The sequence below is a fragment of the Tauraco erythrolophus genome, chromosome 3 (assembly GCF_009769465.1).
Source record: "Tauraco erythrolophus isolate bTauEry1 chromosome 3, bTauEry1.pri, whole genome shotgun sequence".
Taxonomy (NCBI): Eukaryota; Metazoa; Chordata; class Aves; order Musophagiformes; family Musophagidae; genus Tauraco; species Tauraco erythrolophus.
Window position 1 is genome coordinate 81025232 of NC_141467.1, and position 23230 is coordinate 81048461.

The following is a 23230-nucleotide window of genomic DNA, read 5'->3' on the forward strand; positions in this document are numbered from 1 at the left end:
CACTGTGATATCAAAAGCAATGATACTGGATTTACAAAAGCTAAAAAAAAAAATGTAGCACTTGCTTTGTTTTAATAAACACATATTGTTGTTTGGAGATTTATGGCCATTAGCAATTTTTACCTGGTTACCTCTGGTGGTTTTGGGGGTCTTGGTCATCTGCAGTTGTTCAGTCTGAATATCTCCAGGTTCCAGCTGATTTTTTCCCTCTCTCCTGTCTCGTCAGAGAAACTATCATTTACCAGCAGGTAAATGATAATGATTGCATTTATTTTGGTATTGCTGCTTTTCCAAATAGGAGCCAGTTCTGAAAAGATACAAGGCACAACTTAAATAGTAGATGTAAGATGTGCTCTGCTCCTAGTACGAGTCCTTTCATCAAGCCAGTGGTTTCCTGTAGAAAGTCTTAAAGTCTTAGCTTCTTTTCAGACTTCTTTTTGATTGTTAGATTTTTTGGATTTTTTTTTGTTTGTTTGTTTGTTTTTAGTATGTTTTGATCTTTGGTCACTGTAATGAGTACCTATTTTCTCATGGTCCTTATATTTGGATCTCATTGGACATAATGCAGCTAAATGTCATATCCATTCCCTTGTCCCGGCTGTCTACAATCAGTGACATAGATTCACATCAATGAATAAGATTCCTAGATTCATGTAAAAAAGTTAAAGACCTTTTTGCAGAAGTAACGAAAGAATAGTTTAAAGTGTAAGAAAGAAAAAAAATGTCCTGAATTTGAATTAATCACGTTCTTTGAGGCAAGCTTCTTATCCCTTGTTTTCTGATTTTCCCCCACACACCTTGTGGAGTTCCGAAGATGCAGTTCTTCAAAGATACAACTTCATGCACAAGATTCATGATAATGTGTGTACAGTTAACCATATATATTAAGGACATAGAGAAGACTGAGGGCTTATATTGTGATTTCCTCAGACCAGAGAACTTGAAATTTCTTGTATAGATTGCTCATATAATTTTAATGATTCTTTCTGGAGACAAGTATTAACTAGTGATTAGAAGAGGAGTTTTTTTTAAAGGAAGAAATAGCAATTGGTGACTGACCTCCTCTTGCCATTTGATGGGAGTTCAGTTCCCTAGCGTCTGTCCCGCTGATGAGCTTTCCCAAAGCCAGTAAGCTGAATTTGATCTGAAAATCCTAAATATGTTTCTCTAATGCAGCTGCAAGTTTAACATATTCCTGCATTACAGTTTCAGCAGCTGCCTTAGTTTATCACGTGTCCAAAAATAAGACTGAAAACCCAACCCCTTGTTGGGTTATGCCCTGTTGGTATCAACAGATTTTAGTTCAAATCTGTGTCATTTTAAGACACATAGGCAATGACTTAACTGGAAGTGGAAATAGACTGTGCTTTCTTGCCTTCTTTCTTAAACTTTTAATTCAGTGGGTGGAAAGACTCATCTGATGCTTAGTGTGGCTGGATTCAAGCTGAGGGAAATTTAAGACTTTCCTACCCTCACATTCCAGGTCTTTGTTTTTTGCTTGCAGCCTTAGGCATTTTATCTTGGTGTCTCACAGAAGATAAAGTTGCAATAACCATCCCACTGAGGTCACTGCTTCTCACTTCCGTGTTGCTTCACAGACCAGTATTATTATTTGCATGTAACAATCATAGTTTTTAATCTAAGGATCATAACTTTTAATATCCAGATGCAATAAAAACCCTGAATGATTTTAAATAACTATCCAAGTTTAGAGCTCCTAAACTTGTGCTCAGAGTCTTGCGTCCTTTGTTTGAAAGAGATTTTTATCTGGCAAGGTTTCTTCCTTTTAGATGTTTGTTTGATTTTATTAATTATTTTTGTTCTTCTAATAATACATTTATTTTTGCTTTGCTATATAAAGCTGAATTTTATTGTTTCACTAAAACACACACTGTACTGAGAACTGAGAGTGGATATTCTCTGTTCATTTTCTAAGACATAATGAAGCTTGTACTTTGCCTGTGTTGTTTTGTTTTCACGATTGTTTCAAGGAAATATGTGACCTTCAGAAAAAACACAGGAATTAACACTTTACAAACATTTTTCATCACTGACAATTTCAATTTCAGAACTGATGTTAAATAAATACTATACAGAAGTCAATTTTGAAATTATCATGTTGTTCCTTTCTAATCCCATATCTAAAATTTTCAGAAAAAGTTAATTTTTTTATTAATTGAAAAAAAGAAAACAGTTGGTGAATCTTGAAGTTCTTAGTTTTCTCCCTTGTATCAAGTTGTATGGTTCGCAGCGTTTCTTGCAAATAATAGGCAAAGGCAGCTGCTGAAAATTCATTTGTGTAAGAGGTGACCTAAGATGTCAGGCAGCCTTTAGTGAAGCCTATGGAAGAGCAGAAGAGGCTTTGAAGACATCAGTCTTGGAGGTGTTTTTAGAATGAAGTGTTCCAAAGTGGGTTTAATTACTATTTTTTGATAATCGTTAACTCGGTCCTCTAGCACAAATAACTGTATGTTGCTGTCTGAAGACTAAAAATTGTTTTAGCCTATGCAGATGTGTGATATGACTGTCTTTTTTTTGTAAGTAGTAGTGACTTCAGTCTTATTAAAAAAAAAAAAAAAAATTCCAAGACTAGTGATTAGCTTCCTTTGCCTTTCTTCTCCCTGTACTCTCCCTTCCTTTTTGTTATTTGCCATTAAGGAGCTAGATGTTTCCTTTACCCAATAATAGTTGCTTAAATGTTAAGAAAAAGGATCAAAATTATAATTTTCTTTAAGTTGATATGAAAGATCAGACTAAGTAGAAAAATAGATTTGTTGTAGGTATGTAGATGAAGCCTTTTTTTCATGTCAAATATAAAACCAGCATACGTTTTCTGTTTGCTTAAGAGGAAAGATGTGCAAATACTGACTGAAATTATTTAGACGTTTAAATTACGTTCAGGTTCTTCTAAGGCACAGTTGCTGGGATCTAGTAGCAGGTTACTGGTTTTGTTATTTTGGAAAAAATGAACTAATCGTATTTTACTGTACAGGATATGAGTAATAACAAAAATTAAATTTTTGGAAACATTTTACAGGTTCCAGCTTTGCAATTGGGGACTCTATATAAACCTCTGGGGCCAGCTGTTCACCACTATATTCTTTCAATCACTCTGAGGTGTTGATTTTAAAAGAATGAGTTGCTATTCCTAAAGTCTACAAACTGAAAATATATCATAGCAGGCCTGTGAACTTACATCGATTGGTTATATTGGTGCCTATGCATGGTGTATAATAAGGACCAATTCATGTTTTCATTCAAAAACAGTGAAGAAAACTATTTTCTTTAATGATATGCCAGATTTGTCCAAATATTTCAGCAAGTCTGTATTACAGTTTGTCAGCAAACTGGGTACAACCAAAATGTATTTTAAAATCATTTAATTAGGACAGATTCATTTTCACTCCATGCCACTACACAGCAAGACTTGCTTGTTCATATTTCCTTAAATTTATTCTGGAACTTGTCCAAGTTCAGCTTTAATGAGTAGCCTATCCTGCTAGTTACATTAGGATTTATTTTCCCCTGGAGAAGAGTGTTTGAATTGGTAGTTTTTTTAACCTGTTCAGTTAAATGAACATATGTTCAGAACTGCATCTTAACTCTTGAGTATAAAGATTTGAGAAATAATTATTTCTATTGTTGTTGTGTTTTTAAAGTGCAGTTTAAATAGTGGTTTTAGTCTCCAACTATGTGCCATAACTGTTTTAATATGGTGATGAGTTTTGATATGAAGTCACATTTAGTTGCTTAATACAAATTTAGTGATATGATACAGAAACACAGATCTGACTTGGTTTACTGAAAAAATTATTTGTACTTGTGTTTTCACTTATTGCTTGAACATATCTCTTGGGTCCCAAAACTTGGTTAACTATAGCTCAATATCTTATTAATGATGGATTTTCTGTATTAACAGGTGCAGTTTGGTAGCAAACTTGTATTTTAAGTTCTTTTAAATACATTATTTGTGTTTCAAAACTATTATAATAAATCCTGAATTATAAGTGTACCTTCATCACTAGCCAGGTCTAGTTAAAATTTCCTTTAAGCAACATTTGCTGCACACATGGTACAATACTTCCCCCTGCCTTGATTTTTTTTTTTTTTTTTTTCTATAGAAAAGGATTTATTTTCTTCAACTTCCCATTCCTCCAAAGTTATCTGAAAAGGACCAGCAGGCTTTATTCCTATGGGATTGTTAAAGTAGAATAAGCGTAGAATTTGCATATTGTTAAAAAAAATTCATGCACTGTTAGTACCCATAAGGGACTATTTTAGTGAAACCTTTAAGCTTTAAATTTTAGCATAGCTCAGAACAGTAGCTGTAATTATATATTAAATGAGTAGTCATACTTTTAAAGCAAAATCTTTTCCACTGTTATATTGTATGCTGTGATTGTCCCAGCTCTTCACAGACTCCTCCTAAAGTACATTAATTTGTTAATATAAATGCGTTATTTTAGATGAAATTATTATGGAGTCATGTTTGTCCTGAATTTGGCTGAAAAAGATTTTCTACCTTATTTCTTCATTCCCAATTTTACATTAGGGAACCTGTCTTTTGAAATAGTCAAATGCTTTTTCTGAAATATTTAGTTTTAGTCCTGCAAAATAATATTCAGAAATAAGAGGGAAGAGTGGAAAATACCAGTTATCTGAAAAGATAACAAAAAAACCCTCACAAAAATAAACAGAAAGGAAAAATGTTACAATGCACTTCTGTAATGAAATATATAATAAAATATCCCAATACATGTCTTGGGAAAAGGAATACTAGGAAACATTCTGATTGCTATCACCATGCATTACACTTCCTTCTGTGTTTCATTTATATTTCCTTCCCATTTTTTGAAAGGGAAAAAAGGAAGGCTAGGGGAACTACAGGCCGGTCAGTCTCACCTCTGTGCCTGGCAAGATCGTGTAGCAGAACCTTCTGGTGACTCTGCTAAGGCACATGGAAAATAAGGAGGTGATTGGTGACAGCCAACATGGCTTCACTAAGGGCAAATCCAGCCTGACTGCTGGCCTTCTACGATGGAGTTACAGCGTTGGTGGACAAGGGAAGAGCAACTGACATCATCTACCTGGACACGTCCAAAGCATTTGATACTGTCCCACATGACATCCTTGTCTCTAAATTGGAGAGACATGGACTTGTCGGATGGACCACTCGGTCATATGTCACACAGGCCCTATCTGAAGCTTATGGGCCCGAAGTGTTAGCAGCAGAATATTTTGTTGCTCTACTTCTTCATCTAGATAATAGTCTGAGAAGTGATGATGTGTTTTTTTTTCTTCACAGTTTTCTTCGTGAAGGGCCGCTTTTCCAATCAGGTGCAGAATGTGCAAGGAAGTCTATTCTTATTGCTAGAGTTTTGTGTCACTTCATGCTGCTATAGATTTTAGAGTTTGAGCATCAGGAATGGCCTTTTTCTGAATTTATGGAGCCTCCTACAGGGTCTCTACTGCTAGTATGGTCTCATGTATGTCAGGTCATACGGCTGCAAGCATTTTCTTGTGGAGCCAGATAGGAGATGCAGTGTATCGTGACTGCTTGTGATGGTTTCTTGGAAGGTTTTGATTTTGCTGATCTAAGAAGCCATGCAGCGTCTGCAAGGGGATGTCTTTACGTTTTCAGTCCCTTGAATATTTTGGTAAAGGATACTTTTTTTTCCAGGGCTAAGAGATTGTGCTAGCAGCTTCAGCAGCTTTGCCTCATTTGAGGTTCTGATTCCCAATGGAACATTAATGTAATATTGTTAATTTTCATGTGGCTTTAGACTTGTCCCTAGAATCTTCTAATGGAGGAGATTCTCCAGAATGGGAATGATTATATTTTCGGGACAGTAGAGACGATAATGCTAAATAGCACAAAAAGTACGTTTCAGAGATGGAGCAGGAGGTGATTGCAGCAGGAACAATAATATTGTAAATATGCTGCAGGAAAAGGCTCCAAAATGAGAATATTAAAGAACCTCTGCAGTTTTGGTTGAATGTAGCAACTAAATCTGTTGCTTGGTTTCAGGTAATAGTGTATATATTAGAAAAAGTAACTTACTGACTTTGCTATAGTTGTGGTAGAGCCTTCTTGTTGATAGTGGGTTATATTGGCACAGAAGAATTTGTTTCCAAACAAAATGACCTTTACTTTGCATTACCCTCCCAATGCCTCTACCTGTCTGTTCTCCTCCCCAGTTATAAGGTAAAAGGCATTGAAAAATATTAAAATCACTTAATGAGCTCTACATCAGCCAATTACAGAATATGAGGAGAAATATGGAATGTGAGACTTTGCATTTTGTTGTACGGATATTGTCTGTATGTTTTTTTTTTTTATCACTGGGCATATCTCATTTAGTGATTCACTGTAAGCTTTAAATAAGAATTTTTTCAGGAAATTTATTTTTTGAAGAGATTTCTTCTGTGTTTTTAGTAACTGTGCAATTTTATGAATAGCTCTTATTTTGATGGGAGCACTTGGAATTGCTTTTATTAAATATTTAAAAACCAAGAGATAATTAGATAAAAATATATGATTTGCCTCTCATGTCTTGGAGGGAGTTATAAAGTTAAATCATGTAACAGAAGTCCTGTTTAGAGTCAATTTCTGAATAAGTAGAGTGAGCTCTTAGAAGAGGAAATTTAACAGGTGCACAGCTCCAACCTTGCAAACTAAGTGCTTATAGTCTGGTATTCTGTGACTAAGTTTGGAAGTTGTTATTTTGATGCACCAAACTAATGATGTGCCTTTTCTCTCAATATTTTTAACAGGACTAAGCGAGCTCATGTCCCACTAACAGAATGCATATTTGAGCTTCCTAATTTGACAGTTCAAGCAACTAGAGCTCAAACCCTTCTGCTTCAAACTATTTATCAGAGCTGGTGTCATCCTGTTGGAAATGTCAGTTCGGTGGTGGTAAACGAAGCTTTACTGAATGAGGTTTTCCAGCCTTCAGGTAAATATATGGTGCTTTTGGTTAAGTATTTATTATGGTACATAGTACTGCTAGTGAATGTGCATACAAGTATATCCTTTAAATCCAGGTTTTCACTTATAGTAGTTAACAGACAGAATGTTTTTTGTGTGTATATGGGTATTTATAGCTTATGCTTAAAATCCAGGATGTTAGCTAAGCCACCAAGCTTCACTCCTTGGCACCAATTTCTGGATGCATTTAATTTTCCCATACAGGATAAATTTTCCATGCTTCCCTCATCTGAAACATCCACCCTTGCTACCTTATATGGTGCAATGTTGTAACTTAAGATCATTCAGAGGTGAAGCTGTTGGAGGAAATAAAAAATACTGGATTATTGAGGGCTTTATTAATCAATGGCATACACTGAATTTTTTTAAAGAGCTGCAGATGTTTCTTATCCAGTTTCATAAATAAATGTTACTTAACTGTTGTGAAACTGCTGAAGATATGCAAGTCTCAGTGATGATGATACAAATAATAAAATGTTACTTGTCATCCTTTTGCAAAACACCCATAGATTTTTGAGAGTAGATTGAGGATTTTGACCAACTTAGAGGAGACCACAGTCTTCAAGAGAAAAAGATCTTTCAGCAGAATATATTTTTTCTTTGTATTTCTATGCAGGCTAGAATAATTTAGACCCACTGTTTTTTAGGCCCATTATTGTTCATCTGTTGTGAATAAACACATAACAAGAATAATTGAGATCATTCGGTATCTCCATCATTACCAGTCTTGGAGAGTGTGTTAGGAGAATGATTCAGATGTACTAAATCATGACTTGAAGCAGAACAGTAGAGTAGACTAGCACTATCAGTCCTAATTTTCTCAATCTTATTTTCCTTTTTCAATCCTGTTATTTTTTTATAGCAAAATCTGTGTTGATCTGATGTGCAAAAGAACTGTTGTATTTTCAGGCATGTATGCCTTGGAATAACTTCTAAGTGCTACTTTTCCCCTTTTTTCACGGAAGTTACTGCTTATTTTCGTTCTTTGATTCTGCATGGGTCACCAGAGGATGAGATTGTGAGGTTTTATTTTCAAATACGTCTGATTCTGAAGATATCAGGTTTACAATCCACACCTCAGAGAAATGTAAAAGTACAGTCATTTGATCATTTCAGGTGGTCTTAGGGTTTGCACAGTTCCATACTAACCTGTTCCATCATTTGGCATGTTTCAGTCCCTCAGTTTAATGAACTGTGATACAACCATGCTAACAATATATCTGCAGAATAGAAATCTGGAACACATATTTTAAGTACTTAAAAAAAAAAAAAAGTAAATTAACAGCACAGTACGCTTGTTTTGATCTTCTTTTGTTCGTGGCGTAGCGCTTGACCTGGTAAATTTTATACTTCTGTAGTTAAACTTTGCATTAACTAGATGAAGGCAGCTTTGAGTTCAAGGCTGTGAAGTGATTGCTGTCTACCCTTTTGCCCTAATTCTTGGCTTGGTTTTCTAATATCTTTTGTTGGAATACCTTTTTGTAAAATTCAGTACCATACCTGGCTGAAAATTGTCCTTGTACTTAGTGTCAGCTTCCACGTATTTTAACAGTAACATGTACCTGTGTAAGCTTCTAAAAAACCACCTGAGTCTAATTGCACAGGGAAGTTGGAATTTCAGCTTTTTTTTTCCTTTTATTTTTGTCAGTAAAGTAGCTAGGAGGATAATGTAGTCAATAAAGAACTTTTCAGTAAACAATGTACATCTGTTAATCACTGATATTCTTTACTAACATTCAGCTTAGTTTCTCCAACATAAAACAACAGCAGTCCCTGGTTTGGGTTCTTGCCTGCTGTTTCTCTGGGCTTCTGCAGATCAACCTTTGATGGGCTGAGGTGGGACTCCTATGGTGGGACTAGGAGTAGTCTGGCAGGGTATTATTTGGGCTCCCCCTCCTGACGTTGTCTCTGTGAGCATCTTTGTGGGTGTACAGATGAGCTTTTATTGTATAACCTAAAAATCTCACAGAAATAGCAGCCTTTTTGTCAATGGTATTGTGTTTTCCATCTGATCACAACTCATTTTTACCTATGCACAGAGGTAATACAAAAGTACTTGAAAGAAATAGCTTTCCATCCTCATGATGTTGTCGATTAATTGTTTGCTTGATCAATTTTGTACAAATAATGCAGATATAAACACATTTGCTTTATTTTCTTTTATACCTCTTTCCCTTTGTTCTTTGGCTTTTTCTGATCTTTTTTTCTACGAAATCGTAGTGTTCTTGCAGGAAAAAATGAACAATACAATTAAAGATCTCCTTACCTTCACTTTATCCTGTTTTCCAGGGGATCTCTTTCTTGAAATTAATCACTTTCATTCTGCTGTTACAAGAATCATGAACTTTGTGTTTCATGAGTGCTGTTGCCCAAATCATCCTATACCTTTACATTTTCAAACTTGTAAAAGCCATCTAACTAATTAGAAATATAGCAGAACAAACAACTATGCCTCTACCTGGATTCTTATCCCCCTGTTAAAAACAAATACAAAAGCCCTGCCCATACATGACATTGTGTAGTTTGTCATCCTATTTTTAATAGCCTGCTGTTAGCCGGAGAGTTCCAGCAAATCTGCCTGCCTGCACTCTGAATCACAGGATTTGTTCACGTTCTTGGTACATAATACACAACCATGTTTTTTTGTCCTTTGTGAACAAACTGTGCCCTCCTATAGAAATGTTCTAGTTATTCATTACCCTTCCAGATCTATTCTGCCTATTTTGAAAATATTCAGAGACTTCAAATTTTTCTTTTGTAGTTTACCACTTGCATATGGCTAATCTCAAACGTATTTACCATTTGTTTACATAGACTACATCTTTCTCAGCTGCCTATGTCTGTATTACCACTTTTTGTGAGGTGATTGAAGAGGAGTTATTGGACTAAAGCAGTTGTTGCTGAGCTCCTTATGTCTTTATTGAGGCTTTGTGCCAGGTGCTTTTTGTGAGTGATGTGCCTTCATAACATATTGATTCGGTATTACTTGAACTCAAAAGTGTTACCATAAGCATTTTTATCCTCGCAGCGTAGATCTTTTTATAAGGAGGAATTATGGTCCCTAGTTATATCGTTTCTCCAACACAGTCATCTCCTCCAGTTTTAAAACTGCATCACTGAAAACGGTGCTTATAGTATGGGCTAAGACATACTGTAGGGAAAGAAGAACAGATGAATTAGGGGGAAAAAAGAAAGAAAAAATGGAAAGGAAGGAAAAAAGGGAGGAAGAGAATCAGCTAATAAAAAAGGAAGAGAGATGCAGGGGAAGACAAAGCAAGGAGACGCAGGTAGAAAGAGTTCACAGAATCACAGAATGTTAGGGATTGGAAGGGACCTCAAAGGATCATCTAGTCCAATCCCCCTGACGGAGCAGGACCACCTAGATCAGATCACACAAGAACGTGTCCAGGTGGGTTTTGAACATCTCCAGAGAAGGAGACTCCACAACCTCTCTGGGCAGCCTGTTCCAGTGTTCTGTTACCCTTACTGGGAAGAAGTTCTTCCTCATGCTTAAGCAGAACCTCCTATGTTCCAGCTTATATCCATTTCCCCTTGTCCTATCATTGGATGCTAGTGAGAAGAGCCTGGCTTCATCCTCATGACAGTCACCCTTTACATATTTATAAACATTAATGAGGTCCCCCCTCAGTCTCCTCTTCTCCAAGCTAAAGAGACCCAGCTCCCTCAGCCTTTCCTCATAAGGGAGATGCTCCACTCCCTTCATCATCTTTGTGGTCTTCCGCTGGGTTCTCTCAAGCAGTTCCGTGTCTTTCTTGAACTGAGGGGCCCAGAACTGGACACAATATTCCAGATGCGGCCTCACCAGGGCAGAGTAGAGGGGGAGGAGAACCTCTCTCGACCTACTAACCATACCCCTTCTAATACACCCCAGGATGCCATTGGCCTTCTTGGCCACAAGGGCACATTGCTGGCTCATGGTCATCCTGCTGTCCACCAGGATCCCCAGGTCCCTTTCCCCTGTGCTGTTCCCCAACAGTTCAGTCCTCAACTTGTACTGGGTTGTTCTTACCCAAATGCAAGACTCGACACTTGCCCTTGTTGTATTTCATTAAATTTCTCCCTGCCCAACTCTCCAGCCTGTCCAGGTCTCTCTGAATGGCAGCACAGCCTTCAGGTGTGTCAGCCACTCCTCACAGTTTAGTGCGATCAGCAAACTTGCTGACCGTGCACTCTATTCCCTCATCCAAGTCATTGATGAATATGTTGAACAATACTGGTCCCAGTACCGACCCTTGAGTGACTCCACTGGATATAGGCCTCCAACTGGACTCTATCCCATTGACTGCTACTCTCTGGCTTCTATCCTTCAACCAGTTCACAATCCACCTCACTATCTGATCATCCAGACCACACTTCCTCAGTTTAGCTGTGAGGATGCCGTGGGAGACTGTGTCAAATGCTTTACTGAAGTCAAGATAGACCACATCCACTGCTCTACCATCATCCACCCACTGGGTGATGTTCTCATAAAAGGCTATCAGGTTTGTCAAGCACGACTTCCCTTTAGTGAAGCCATGTTGACTGCCCTTAATGACCCTTTATTCTTGATATGCCTAGAGACAGCACCAAGGGTAAGTTGTTCCATTATCTTTCCAGGGATGGAGGTGAGACCGACCAGTCTATAGTTACCTGGGTCTTCCTTCTTGCCCTTTTGAAGACCGGAGTGACATTTACTTTCCTCCAGTCCTCAGGTACCTCTCCCGTTCCCCACGATTTAGCAAAGATGATGGCGAGTGGTCTGGCAATGACATCCACCAGCTCCCTCAGCACCCACGGGTGCATCCCATCAGGACCCATGTATTGATTTAAGGATGGCCAGGTTGCTTAACAGGTCCCTAACCAAGTTCTCATCAACCAGGGTAGACTCCTCCTCTATCCTGACTTCCTCAGGGTTCCAGGGCTCATCAGGATAGCCTCCAGCATTATAGACTGAGGCAAAGAAAGCATTCAGTAACTCTGCCTTCTTCTTCTGTCCTTCGTCACCAGGGCACCCTCCTCATTCACCAGTGGGCCTACATTGCCTCTGGTTTAGTTTTATCCAATGTATTTGAAGAAGCCCTTTCTGTTGTCCTTGACCTTTTTTGCAAGGTTTAATTCCAAGGAGGTCTTTGCTTTCTTAGTTGCCTCCCTACATCCTCTGACAGCAGACCTATATTCCTCCCAAGCGGCCTGCCCCTCCTTCCATGATCTGTACACTCTCTTTTCCCACTTGAGTTTGCCCAACAGTTCCCCATTGAACCATGCAGGTCTCTTGGTACCCTTTCTTGACTTCCTACCTGTTGGGATGCACTGGTCTTGAGCTCAGAAGAAGAGGTCCTTGAAGGCTAACCAATTATCTTGGGCCCCTTTACCTTCTAGTACTCTGTCCCATGGAATTTCTCCTAGCAATTGTTTGAAAAGATCAAAGTTGGCCCTACTGAAGTCCAGGCTCCTAGTTCTGCTAGGTATTCTCTTCCTGCCACATGAGATCCTGAACTCCACCATTTCATGGTCACTACAACCAAGGCTACCCTCGACCTTCAGCGCTTCAGCCAGACCCTCCTTATTAGTGAGAATAAGATCCAGCAGCGCTCCTCTCCTAGTAGGCTCATCCACCGTTTGCATCAGGAAGTTATCATCAATGCAATGAAGGAACCTTCTGGACTGTGGATGGCTGGCTGAGTAGGCCTTCCAGCAGATATCAGGATAGTTGAAGTCCCCCATGACAACCAGGGCCTGCATTTGCGAGACTGCTGTCAGCTGCCTGTAGAAGGCCTCGTCAACCTCCTCATCCTGATCCGGTGGTCTGTAATAGACACCAATAACATTATCACACATTCCAGATTGTCCTGTAATTCACACCCACAAGCTCTCAACTTGCTCCTGATTCGCCCCTGAACAGAACTCAATGCACCCTAGTTGCTCCCTCATGTAAAGAGCAACTCCACCACCTCACCTTGCTGGCCTGTCTTTCCTGAAAAGGAAAAATTAAAGTAGAAAAGCAGTAAAAGTTAAGAAAGCCAAAATGTAATAGGAGGACATGTACAGATACATGAATTGCAGGAGAAGGAGAGAACATCAGAGAACACATGACTGTTGGCCCTGTGACATGCCGTGAAGAATTTCATAAGGTATGAAGATCTCTGGAAACCTGTCTGCTGGTTAACTACTGAAAGACTTTCTCTGGATATAGTTTAAAAAGAGAGTTCTGCACTGTGTATTTCCACAAACACAGGAACAAAATTTATAGCTAGTCTCTGGGGTTCTGTACTATGGTTATATCTGGAGCAAAAATGTTTTTCTGCTCTAAAACTTGTTTCAAAACTAATTTAGGCTGAAGGTGGTGTTAGGGACTCAGACAAACTCTCAAGCTTTTCCTCTACAAATTCTTGTTGGGAATAGATTAATGGAATACCAGAAAGGCAAAATTGCTTGAAGATTATCACTCTCATGTCCTCTACCTACTTTCCTCTCCCTGTTCTCCGGAAACCTTTTTCTACTATGAGAAGAACACTTTTTCTACTATGAGAAGAACACTTTTTCTACTATGAGAAGAATACTTTCCTCAAGTATTTAATAGTTTGTTCATTATTAGACTGGCTGTCTTCATCACATAGTCCAAGACTTTCTCTTGTCCAAATACAAGTTGTGTGACAAAATAAGTTTTGAAGTCTCAGAAACAAGTTGTATGCGTTTGGTTTCTGGCAGAATTAAGCATGAAGTGCCTTAAATAAATACTTAAAATTTGTATGTGTCGTACATATTAGTAGGGCCTGTTACCTTAAAACTACCAGTAAAGAGATGTGTTTGGTACTGTGACTAGCTGATTGCACTCAGACCTTGTGGAGGACAGATAAAAATGAGTATTTCAAGAAGAATATATGATTTTTTATGCTAGATAGTTATTGTAAATGTGTTTAAATTTTATGCCTTCCTTAGCTTGAGACTATATAATTCTGCTAAGGGCAGACTTTTAGTTATAACCAATTTGGAATTTAAAGATACAGATAATGGCTTAATGGGTTTTTTTTGAAAGCACCTAACTCCTTCATTGTAGTGACACCTTAGCACTTTTGTAATCCATAACTTTAAATGCCTACTTGACAAAGGTTCTTTTCAAATGTCAGCTGGTATTTTTAGTGTTCAGAGAAGCCAAGATAATTAAAAACATTGAGATAAACAATAAAACATATTACTTGAATGAATAGGTTTTACTATTAAAAAGTACAAGAAAGAGTCATACTGCCTAAAATAGGAGTTGTACGAGAACAAAAAGAATAGAACATTTAAAATAGATGGGAATACAAAGTCACAAAATGCAAAATAAGAAATGTATACATAAAACCAGCTGCAAACAACTGCTCTTTTTCACGAGTCAAGAAAAAGGCGTTATTAACTTTGTGATAATGCATTACGTCTAAAACAGAAAAAAAGAACAAAAGCAGTCTTCAACCCATGCATAGCTCTGCGGAAATTTGTGTTTTGGTTTTAATTTATAATCTTTTTGGTGTACAAGCACAGCAGTATGTTACATGTTAGTTAAATAATATGTTAGTTCTTATGCTTTCACATGCTTGTGGAACATCCTGATTTTGCATTTCATCAACTATAAACATGGAAAAAGCCATGAATCTGAAGTGCATCATGCTTTCTGTATTTTTGCAAGTGAACATATTGATGCTGATAAAATTCCTTGATTATATGTCTTTTTTACAAAAATAAGTGTACAAAATACCAAAATTTTAGAAAAATAGTGCCATTTAAGAGCTTTCAAAGATTGAGCCTATTTAATCCTATGGAGTAATTTTACTGTGTATTTTTTCATTATTTGTTAGTAGGTACCTGAAGCACTCAGTTTCTAACTATTTCAGCCTGCCAAGAAAACACATACACAGTCACACATGGCTTTAGTTTACTCTGGAAAACTGGAACTTGCTACCACTTTTTCCTTGTCCTATTCAGGTAGTTCATTATTTTGTTGACAGTTCGGTTCCATTAATCTGGTATTTTTGGGAAAATTGCTTGCAGACCTTACATTTCTCTATTGAAGGTGATCAAATAGGCATTTGAATCCCTCATGTAAATGATGTCTTAAAGTTAAAATAAAATCTACTTTCCAGAAAGTAACTGTAAAACTATTTTATGCAAGATTTCATGTGGGATACCTTAATGGTTGAATAATAAATTTTACCTCATAAAAATGAAATTCAATAATACAGTAGCTTTCTCAGCGCAGTAGCATCTGGTTGAATCTCATGAGAGCCAATATTTTCCAACTCATTAGGATCATGTCGTTCTGTATGTCGTCAACATTGACTTAGCCAAGCTACCTTTACTTACATAACCGCCAAACTATTAAATAGGTCTCTTGTGGAGTGAAGTCAAATATTCCTCTTATTTTGCTTTTGCCTTGGAAGAAGAGAAGAAAATGTACATACTGTAACATTTAAACATCTGGTCTAAACCACATCAGGGTAACACTGAGGAAAGTAACAGGATTCAGTATTCTTCCCAGGTGTACATATAAAAAAGGGTTGTGGAGCTGCTGCATAGTTCTTTTAACCACTTAGGACAAAGACTGAAATAAGTGACTTGCCTTCTAATACCCCTGTTTTTAAAACTACTTTTTTCCTCTTACCTGCTACCCTGCCACCACCCCCCAAAACACAAAACCCAGCAAAAGCCCAACATTTTGAAGTTTAGTGATAATTCAGATAGTTAAGCTCTAATTGCTTCCTTGCAAAATATTAGCATTTAATCTCTATTTGTTCCACATAACATAGCCAGTTTTGGCATTCATTTTGAGGAGTATGACTTAAACTTTCTGTTTAAAATCATAACGTGAGAGTGTATTCTCTTAAGTAGTTGCTTGGGAGTGTCAGGACACAGCTGTATGAAACTTGCACAGTATAAACATTTTACTGTCTTGCATGGGTGATCGTACCCACATATGTCCTCATTCTTCATGTAGGCTCTGAATGCAATGTATGAATAGTATTATTTTTAAAATTATTTTTATGTTGTACATTTCTGTGAAAGCACGGTAGATTATCAGCTCTAATTTTAAATAGAAACAGAGTATGGATAGGCAGCCAAAGCACAATTTTTTTCTTAATTATCTGAGCTTAATATAGTTGTGTATAATATTAATTTCCTCTTATTGTAGACATTTTCAGTGATATTCTTAAGTCATGAACTGATTTAGCACTGAACATGGGATAGGTGGGACATTTTATCGCTTTAGTATGTAATCAGTGGGGTTTAGGTTGTTGAATATCTTCTTAAATCCTCTGCCTAAAGCAATGATTCTGTAGTGGCCTGAAATGAGGGACTAACGTGAAGTACGTGTAAACCAGTAATTATGATGACCTTTTTATTTTTTCCAGTCTAATTAATATACACTAATAAGCTTTTAAATTGAAAAATGCAGCATTTGAATGAGAGAACAGTGGTAGACACACTGAAGGCATTCAGACAAGCTTAACTCTGATTTGTAACATCGTGCTAAATAATCTAATGTACTTAAAAATGCGCTTAAGACTTTTTAAATGTCTGTTGTGATGAAAATAAATGTATACGTAGCATCAACAGCACAGTCAAGGAGAGAAAGAAAAGCTAAAAAAATCAATAGGTTGTGAAAGGAATACATATATGCGAAAGCATGTATTTCTTAAGTTGAATTGTGTTTCAGAATTGCAGCTCAGTTCAGCGTGTATGTTGAAATTAACAGTGAACTCTTGTTGGGTATGTTGGTGGGCTACCAAAAACAAGGCACCGAAACTTAGAGCTATAAATAGTGCCCTTCCTCCAGAGTCTGTAGTTTATTTGCACAAATAGCAATGGAAGCTGTGACTGAGAGCACCTGTTTTGTTTGTTCAGCTGTTAGCTTTATGTTATTTCTTGTTCTATTAAGAAAGGTGTATTTGGAGAGCAGGGAGGTAGGCTGCCTTTTTTCCTTGTTCTAGCTCCCATGTACTGCATCAGGTGAAAAACTGCAGGGAGATTGAGGTGGTGGCTTCTTTTCTGAGAGCAATAGAGCATGATGACACTAAGCTACTGGAATTCAGTGTTATGATAAGAAGACTGGGAAGAATGTAATTCATGAATCTGCTGCATAATAAGAACAGGAAAATTTCTGAGAAGAGCTCAGAATAGACACAAAAGAAAGCTTCAGAGATAACAGAAGAAAAGGTTCTTTTCTGGGGGAGGACCCAGGGAAACTGTTGTCAAATTTAAACTGAACCAGGAAGCTATCAGTGGTTGCTGATATAAGAATAAAGCACAAATGAGAAGGCCATGCTGGATTTTTGGTGCCTGTGTTTTAAGAAAAATGTGCATGCAGAGGTCCTGCAACAGAAATATTGACTCCAGTCATGATACCATTTGCTGAACAGTACTTTTCAGAAGAGCAAAAGGAAATTATTTCTTTGCCCCTGTCAAAAAATAATAGGGTCGTCAGAAAATTCAAGTTGGAAGGGACTGCATCAAGTCTCTAGCCTAGTCCAGTCTTCTGCTACCATCACGATCAGTTACGGGATTAGACCAAGTTTCTTAGGGCTTTATCCAATCAGGCCATGAAAATATTCAAGGGTAAGAATGTCCTGCCTCTTTGTGCAGCCTGTACCACTGCTTGACTGTTCTCATAGTGAGAAAGCTTTTCCTGCTATCCAGGCAGAACCTCTCTTGTTTCAATATATGACCATTGTCTTTCATTCTTCTACTGTGCACCTCTTTGAAGAGCCTAGCTGCATCTTCATCACAACCTTCTCATACGTACTGGAAGGCTGCTAATATGTTAAATGTATTACTGCTGTTTTCACCTTTTTAAAAGCAAAATCATAACTGAGGAGTCCTAACAAGTGCTAAAACTCAGCAATGGAGCCTCTGGAATCTGTTTCCTGTTCCAATTCTCATGCTGACTAGATTTAACCTGAGCTTCGATGCTATCAGTACATAGAAACTCAGTCAAGCTGTTGCCTGATTAATAAATATGTTAGTGTATGACATTGAATACTTCAAGCTCAGATCATCACTCTGTGGTAGTTTGACAGTTGTAGAAATTTCAGAAGTCATTATGTCTCCTTTTCCCCTTCGGATGAAAGAATCCTAATTTGTAGAATATTAGATTAGTTTCTATAGTGAGATGCTCTGAGAGGGAAATGAAAATGCATACAGGTGATATAATGCAAACAAACAATCAGTAATTTATGTCCACTAATTGTATAGTCTTTTCTGTTCATGGTTTGATGGTGTCGTGGTTTTAGGCTGATCCAGCAACTAAAACTCACACAGTCTCTCCTTCTCCAATAAAGTAGAGAGGAGAGAAAAAAAAGAAAACAAAAGGACTGAGGGTTGAGGCAAGAACAGAGGGAGCACCCACCAACCATGGTCCTGGGCAAAACAGGCAGCGCTTTTCTCAAAGCAAAACAGTTTATTAATGATTACTTAGAAGGACAAAGGGAAATAAAAACCGATTACTTGAGAGGACAGAAAGAAACAAAACCAGATCTTAAAACCGACACCTTCCCCCCCCCCACCTTCCTTTTCCTCCCGGCTCTACCTCCTCCCCCCAGCAGCACAGGGGGCAGGGACTGGGGGAGTGCAGGTCAGTTCATTCCGTGCTGTTACTGCTGCTTCTTTCTTAAAGGAGAAGGAGTCCTTACACCCTTTTCCCCTGCTCCAATGGATCCCCTACCCACGAGGAAAAATCCACAAATTTCTCCAACGTGAGTCCAGCCCACTGGAAACAATCCTTCCCCACAGATTGCTCCGGTGTGGGCTTTACCACAGTCTCGGGTACTTAGGGAGCTGTAGCCACTCGCTCCGGCGTGGGTCGTCACGCAGACTCCAGATGCCTTTCTGCCTTGTCGTGCACCCCAACACGACCATCCTCGGGCTCAGGCATCTTCTCCCCACGGGCTGCGAGTGGGTCGCTGCTCCACCGAGGCCGTCCTGGTTGCAGGGGGGCAGCCTGCTATCTCACCATCAGCCGCAGGGGAAACTCGGCTCCGGCACAGATGGGACTTCCTTTCATCTTAAAATGTAAAGAAAGCTGTTGTGGGCTGCTAAGACTGCCTGTTATAGGGGTTTGTTCACAGGTTGCATTTCTCAAGCTTCAGTGGTGGCTGTTTAAAAATCTTAAATGTGTACTATCACGTTCTGTAGTGCTGTTTCAAAATGCCACTTTTGGAGTCAACATAAAAACAGTGAACCCTCACCTCAGTAAACAAATAATAGCAGATCCTGAACTTAGATTGTAAAACTGAGGCATAATCATGGAATCATAGAATGGTTTGAGTTGGAAGAGACCTTAAAGACTGACTAATTCCAAGCCCCCTGCTATGGGCAGGGACACCTTCTTCTACATCAGGTTGCTCAAAACCTCATCCAACCTGGCCTTGAACACATCCAGGAATGGGGCATCCACAACTTCTCTGTTGAGGCAACCTGTTCTAGTGTTTTACCACCCTCATTATAAGAAATTTCTTCCTTATATCTAATCTAAATCTAGCCTCTTTCAGTTTAAAGCTGTTGCACCTTGTCCTATCACTACATGTCCTTGTCAAAAATCACTCTCCAGCTTTCTTGTAGACCCCCTTTAACTACTGAAAGGCTGCTATAAGATCATCTCGGAGCCTTCTCTTCTCCAGGCTGAACAACCCCAACTCTCAGCCTGTCTTCATAGGAGAGGTGCTCCAGCCCTTGGATCATTTTTGTGGCCCTCCTCTTGGGGCCACAAAGGACTTGCTCCACCAGGTCCATGTCCTCCTTATGTTGGGGGCCTCAGAGCTGAATGCTCTGAGGGGGTCTCATAATATTTTAATACACACCGTCTTCCCCCTTGTAATGATTCTTTATGTGCATTAACATAATATGTCAACTGTTGAATTTCAGCATCCAGTTACAGTTTGGTATAAGAATCTCTTGCTGTGACATTTGTTTCTCCATAACACATCCATGTCTTCAACTTTTTTATCTATTTGGTTAAATAAAAGTATTAAAATTTCTATATGGACATGGTTGAAAAATGTGTGGAGATCTTCCTCACTTTTGTCAGCTACAAGTGCAAGAATTTTAAGCGTTACAAATGAGCACAAAGATAGTGAATAAATTAAATATTTAACCCTTCTCCAAATTATTGTAGATCCAGAAGAAAATGTTCCAGGTAAGTTTTCCTATGCAGATTGTCACTTACAGATGTTACACCCTTACTGAAGATATTTTCTTGGAAAAACAAAACCCACTCTCTGCAGGTTTATGCATGTAAAAAGAAAAAAGTTAAAGAGCAAAGATTGTATTGTATCAATCTGTTATGCATTTCATTCAGTCTGAGTGAAATGGTTTGTTCAGTTTATAATGCTGTGCAGTACAGTAGTTTTGTTTGAATAACAACATGGGATTTTTTTGCCATTGTAGAGTTAAAATTTAAGAATGCTTTCTGATCTTGAAACAACTTGGATCTCTTTAAAAGGAACTGGAACATCTTATAGCTTATCTTCCTCCTTGTTACTCAGAATGAGAAATTTTTCAGTTTGGAAAGTAGCGGGCTAATTAGAGGTTTTGATCTTGGTGAGGCAAGAAATATCAGCAAGGAGATTTTGAATGGAATAGATTATTAGGGAATGTGAATGAAATGAAAAAATACTAAGTACAGAATCGAAGGTGATCCCTATGGGGAGCTTCTTTTAGTAAAAATATGTTTGCTGTAGTAGTAATCTTTAGGAAAGAAAAACTAAGACATAATCAGAAGTAGATAGATTTAAAAATAAACACCTTTATAAACTATTAAACATAGTAGAAGAATGTTTTCTGTTTGCAAAGATGTAATGCTGACACTGAGTAGTGAGTTTATGTAATGTGTGTAGTCTTGATCAAATAAAAGTTGCACTAAGTTGAAATCGCGTGACAGATTCAAGTATTGGACGATTTCTTAAAGATGATTATAACAGTGCCTATGATACTAATAGTTTACAAAATACTAGTATGTGCTAAAGTGACTTTTATGTAGTGAACTTTAGTGAATGACGTGGGAAAATTACTTTCCGTTTGTGGGGACGTTTTGTTTCTTGTGACAAGGTAAGATGGTAAATACCACTGGTATTCTTGCCACAGAAAGATACCAGAGTATTACGTACCGCAATAGCAATTGCTAGTCTGATGGCCCACATGATTTATTATTATGTTAAGTCAGGCTTTTAAAAAGGCTGCATACATTGAAATTATTTTGAACCTAGAGATTATAGATTCAAATCCCAGTTTGTGATTGCATGGATATTCAAGAAAAATATATTTTTCTCCAGGAATATATCTTCTGGAAGAGTTGTTAAGCTACTGAAATGCAGACTGTATGAGGATTGACTATTGTGACCCTTGCAGTAAAGAATAATGTTTTTCCTGTGTCTAGTCCACGTCATAGTCATGGAATAAAATTAATGCAAGGTACCTGTAATAAGGAAATGGTAAGGACAGAAAGCGTCTTTTTACTGGAAAATACTAACGTATAATTAGAGCAGTGCCTTGACCATGAATTGTTTAGGTTGGTATTATGCCTCTAAAGGTGGGCAGTTCTTTAGGAGAAAAGTTCTACTGATGGTAGAAATACACAGTAACATAAAAAGGTAGTAACAATAAGGCAGACAAAGCTAGTGAAGCATTAGATTCTCAGGAAACTATAGCAAGCAAGAAAATTTTCAACTAATATTTTACAGTTTTGATTTTGCTTTTAGGGAGGAATTACTGAGGAGTAAATGAAGAAAGGGAAGTATTCCGTTACAGAGTTATCGAATGACGAATGTCCCTTCTGTTTGTGTGATGCGTAATAGGAAAATTAAATATGGTACAGCTTATGTAACTGCTTTAATCTTTGAAGTGTTGTACTAGTGTAGAAAAGTATTCTTTACTTAGCAGTATTGTTGTTGTAGATACTGTTTTTTCTGTGAGTAAAGATAATATCACACTATGATATGTTAATTAAAAGCTCTTATTTTAAGGACATATCAGAGTTCTATGTATAACCACAGTTCTTGATTTTTTTGAGAGCTTTGTCTTGTGCAAAATAAGTGCTCATACATCTGCCTAACATCCTCCAAAACATACTTTGGAACCAGGGCTGCTGTCGATTCAGAGAAAGTAATCAGATCTGTTTCCAGAAACACCTTTGTTTTAGTTGGAGATCATCTAAATAAGTGTAGTTCCCAGTCTGAGCTTAGTTTCTTTCTGTTACAATTACATCATAAGGCTGGTATGGATACAGATCAAACCAAATGTGTGTTTTACTTTTTCATCTTTTATTTTTTCCTTTTTCCATTCTTGTTTTTGGCTTTTTAATTTTTTTTTTTTTTGATTTTGAGGGCAACATGATAAATAATTCCAGATATTACACCTTCTTATGCTGATTTTTCCTGTCTTTACACCCTGGCTTTGTTGCTGCACCTCATTCATGATCTTTTCCTTCTTTTACTGTTTTTATGTCAGATCCTGGGATATTTGACCCTTTTGTTCTTTATTGGACTTCTTTATTCCGATTTTTTTTCTTTCTCCTTTTGATTTGCCTCTTTCTGCATTTTTCTTTAATAAACAGCAGGGGATCTGATCAATTAGGTATGGAGGGTTAATATTGTCTCTTGCATGATAGCGTCAAATGTTTTTCTGGTTAAAGATGCTTTTTCTGAACTGGGGATTTTTATAACCATTTTTTTTTTTCCGCAGTTATTGTAGGGTGTGGGGAATGACTATGTAGAAAATACAAAATTAAGAAGAAATGCAGCTCTCGGGTGGTGTTATATAAATGTTTTAAATCTAGACTGATGCAAAGGCTTTTTTGAAGTATTCCAGTAATTTTTCAAATTTTTCAGTGTTCCAATTTAAGACATTGACGTGTTTTCCTTCAACCTGCTGTTGGATGAAGAAAAGCTTAATTGCTTTAAGAGGTCTGATCTTGTTAAGAAACTACGTTTAGTTGTTTTTCGTATTAATTGTCACCTTAGCGGGAGTATATTGTAGTCTGTCTCTATCTGTTTTCTGAGAGAAGTGAATACTGAATAATTCAGAGGAAGATGCAAGAATCCCAACATTATAGAAGCTAGTGATATATCCTTGCTCCTCTGCAGAGGCTTTGAATTCCCTTCTTATGTTAGATCTCTTTTTTTTTTTCACCTGACTTGCATGACATACCACAGCTGGATGCAGCAATTTTGTTATGCCAACTACTTTATTCTTGTATTAGTTAGCATTTTTCAT

The 23230-nt window shown here is 37.6% G+C and overlaps 1 protein-coding gene across 6 annotated transcripts in view; it reads left to right on the plus strand.

Moving 5' to 3' along the window:
• Positions 1 to 23230, plus strand: part of VPS13B (vacuolar protein sorting 13 homolog B) — a 500947-nt gene that overhangs the window by 102760 nt on the left and 374957 nt on the right. For all 6 annotated transcript variants that reach the window (XM_086608763.1, XM_086608762.1, XM_086608766.1 and 3 more), the window contains exon 17: positions 6775 to 6959. In XM_086608763.1, coding sequence (XP_086464889.1) covers positions 6775 to 6959 — 185 coding nt within the window. The remainder of the gene's footprint in view (positions 1 to 6774; positions 6960 to 23230) is intronic.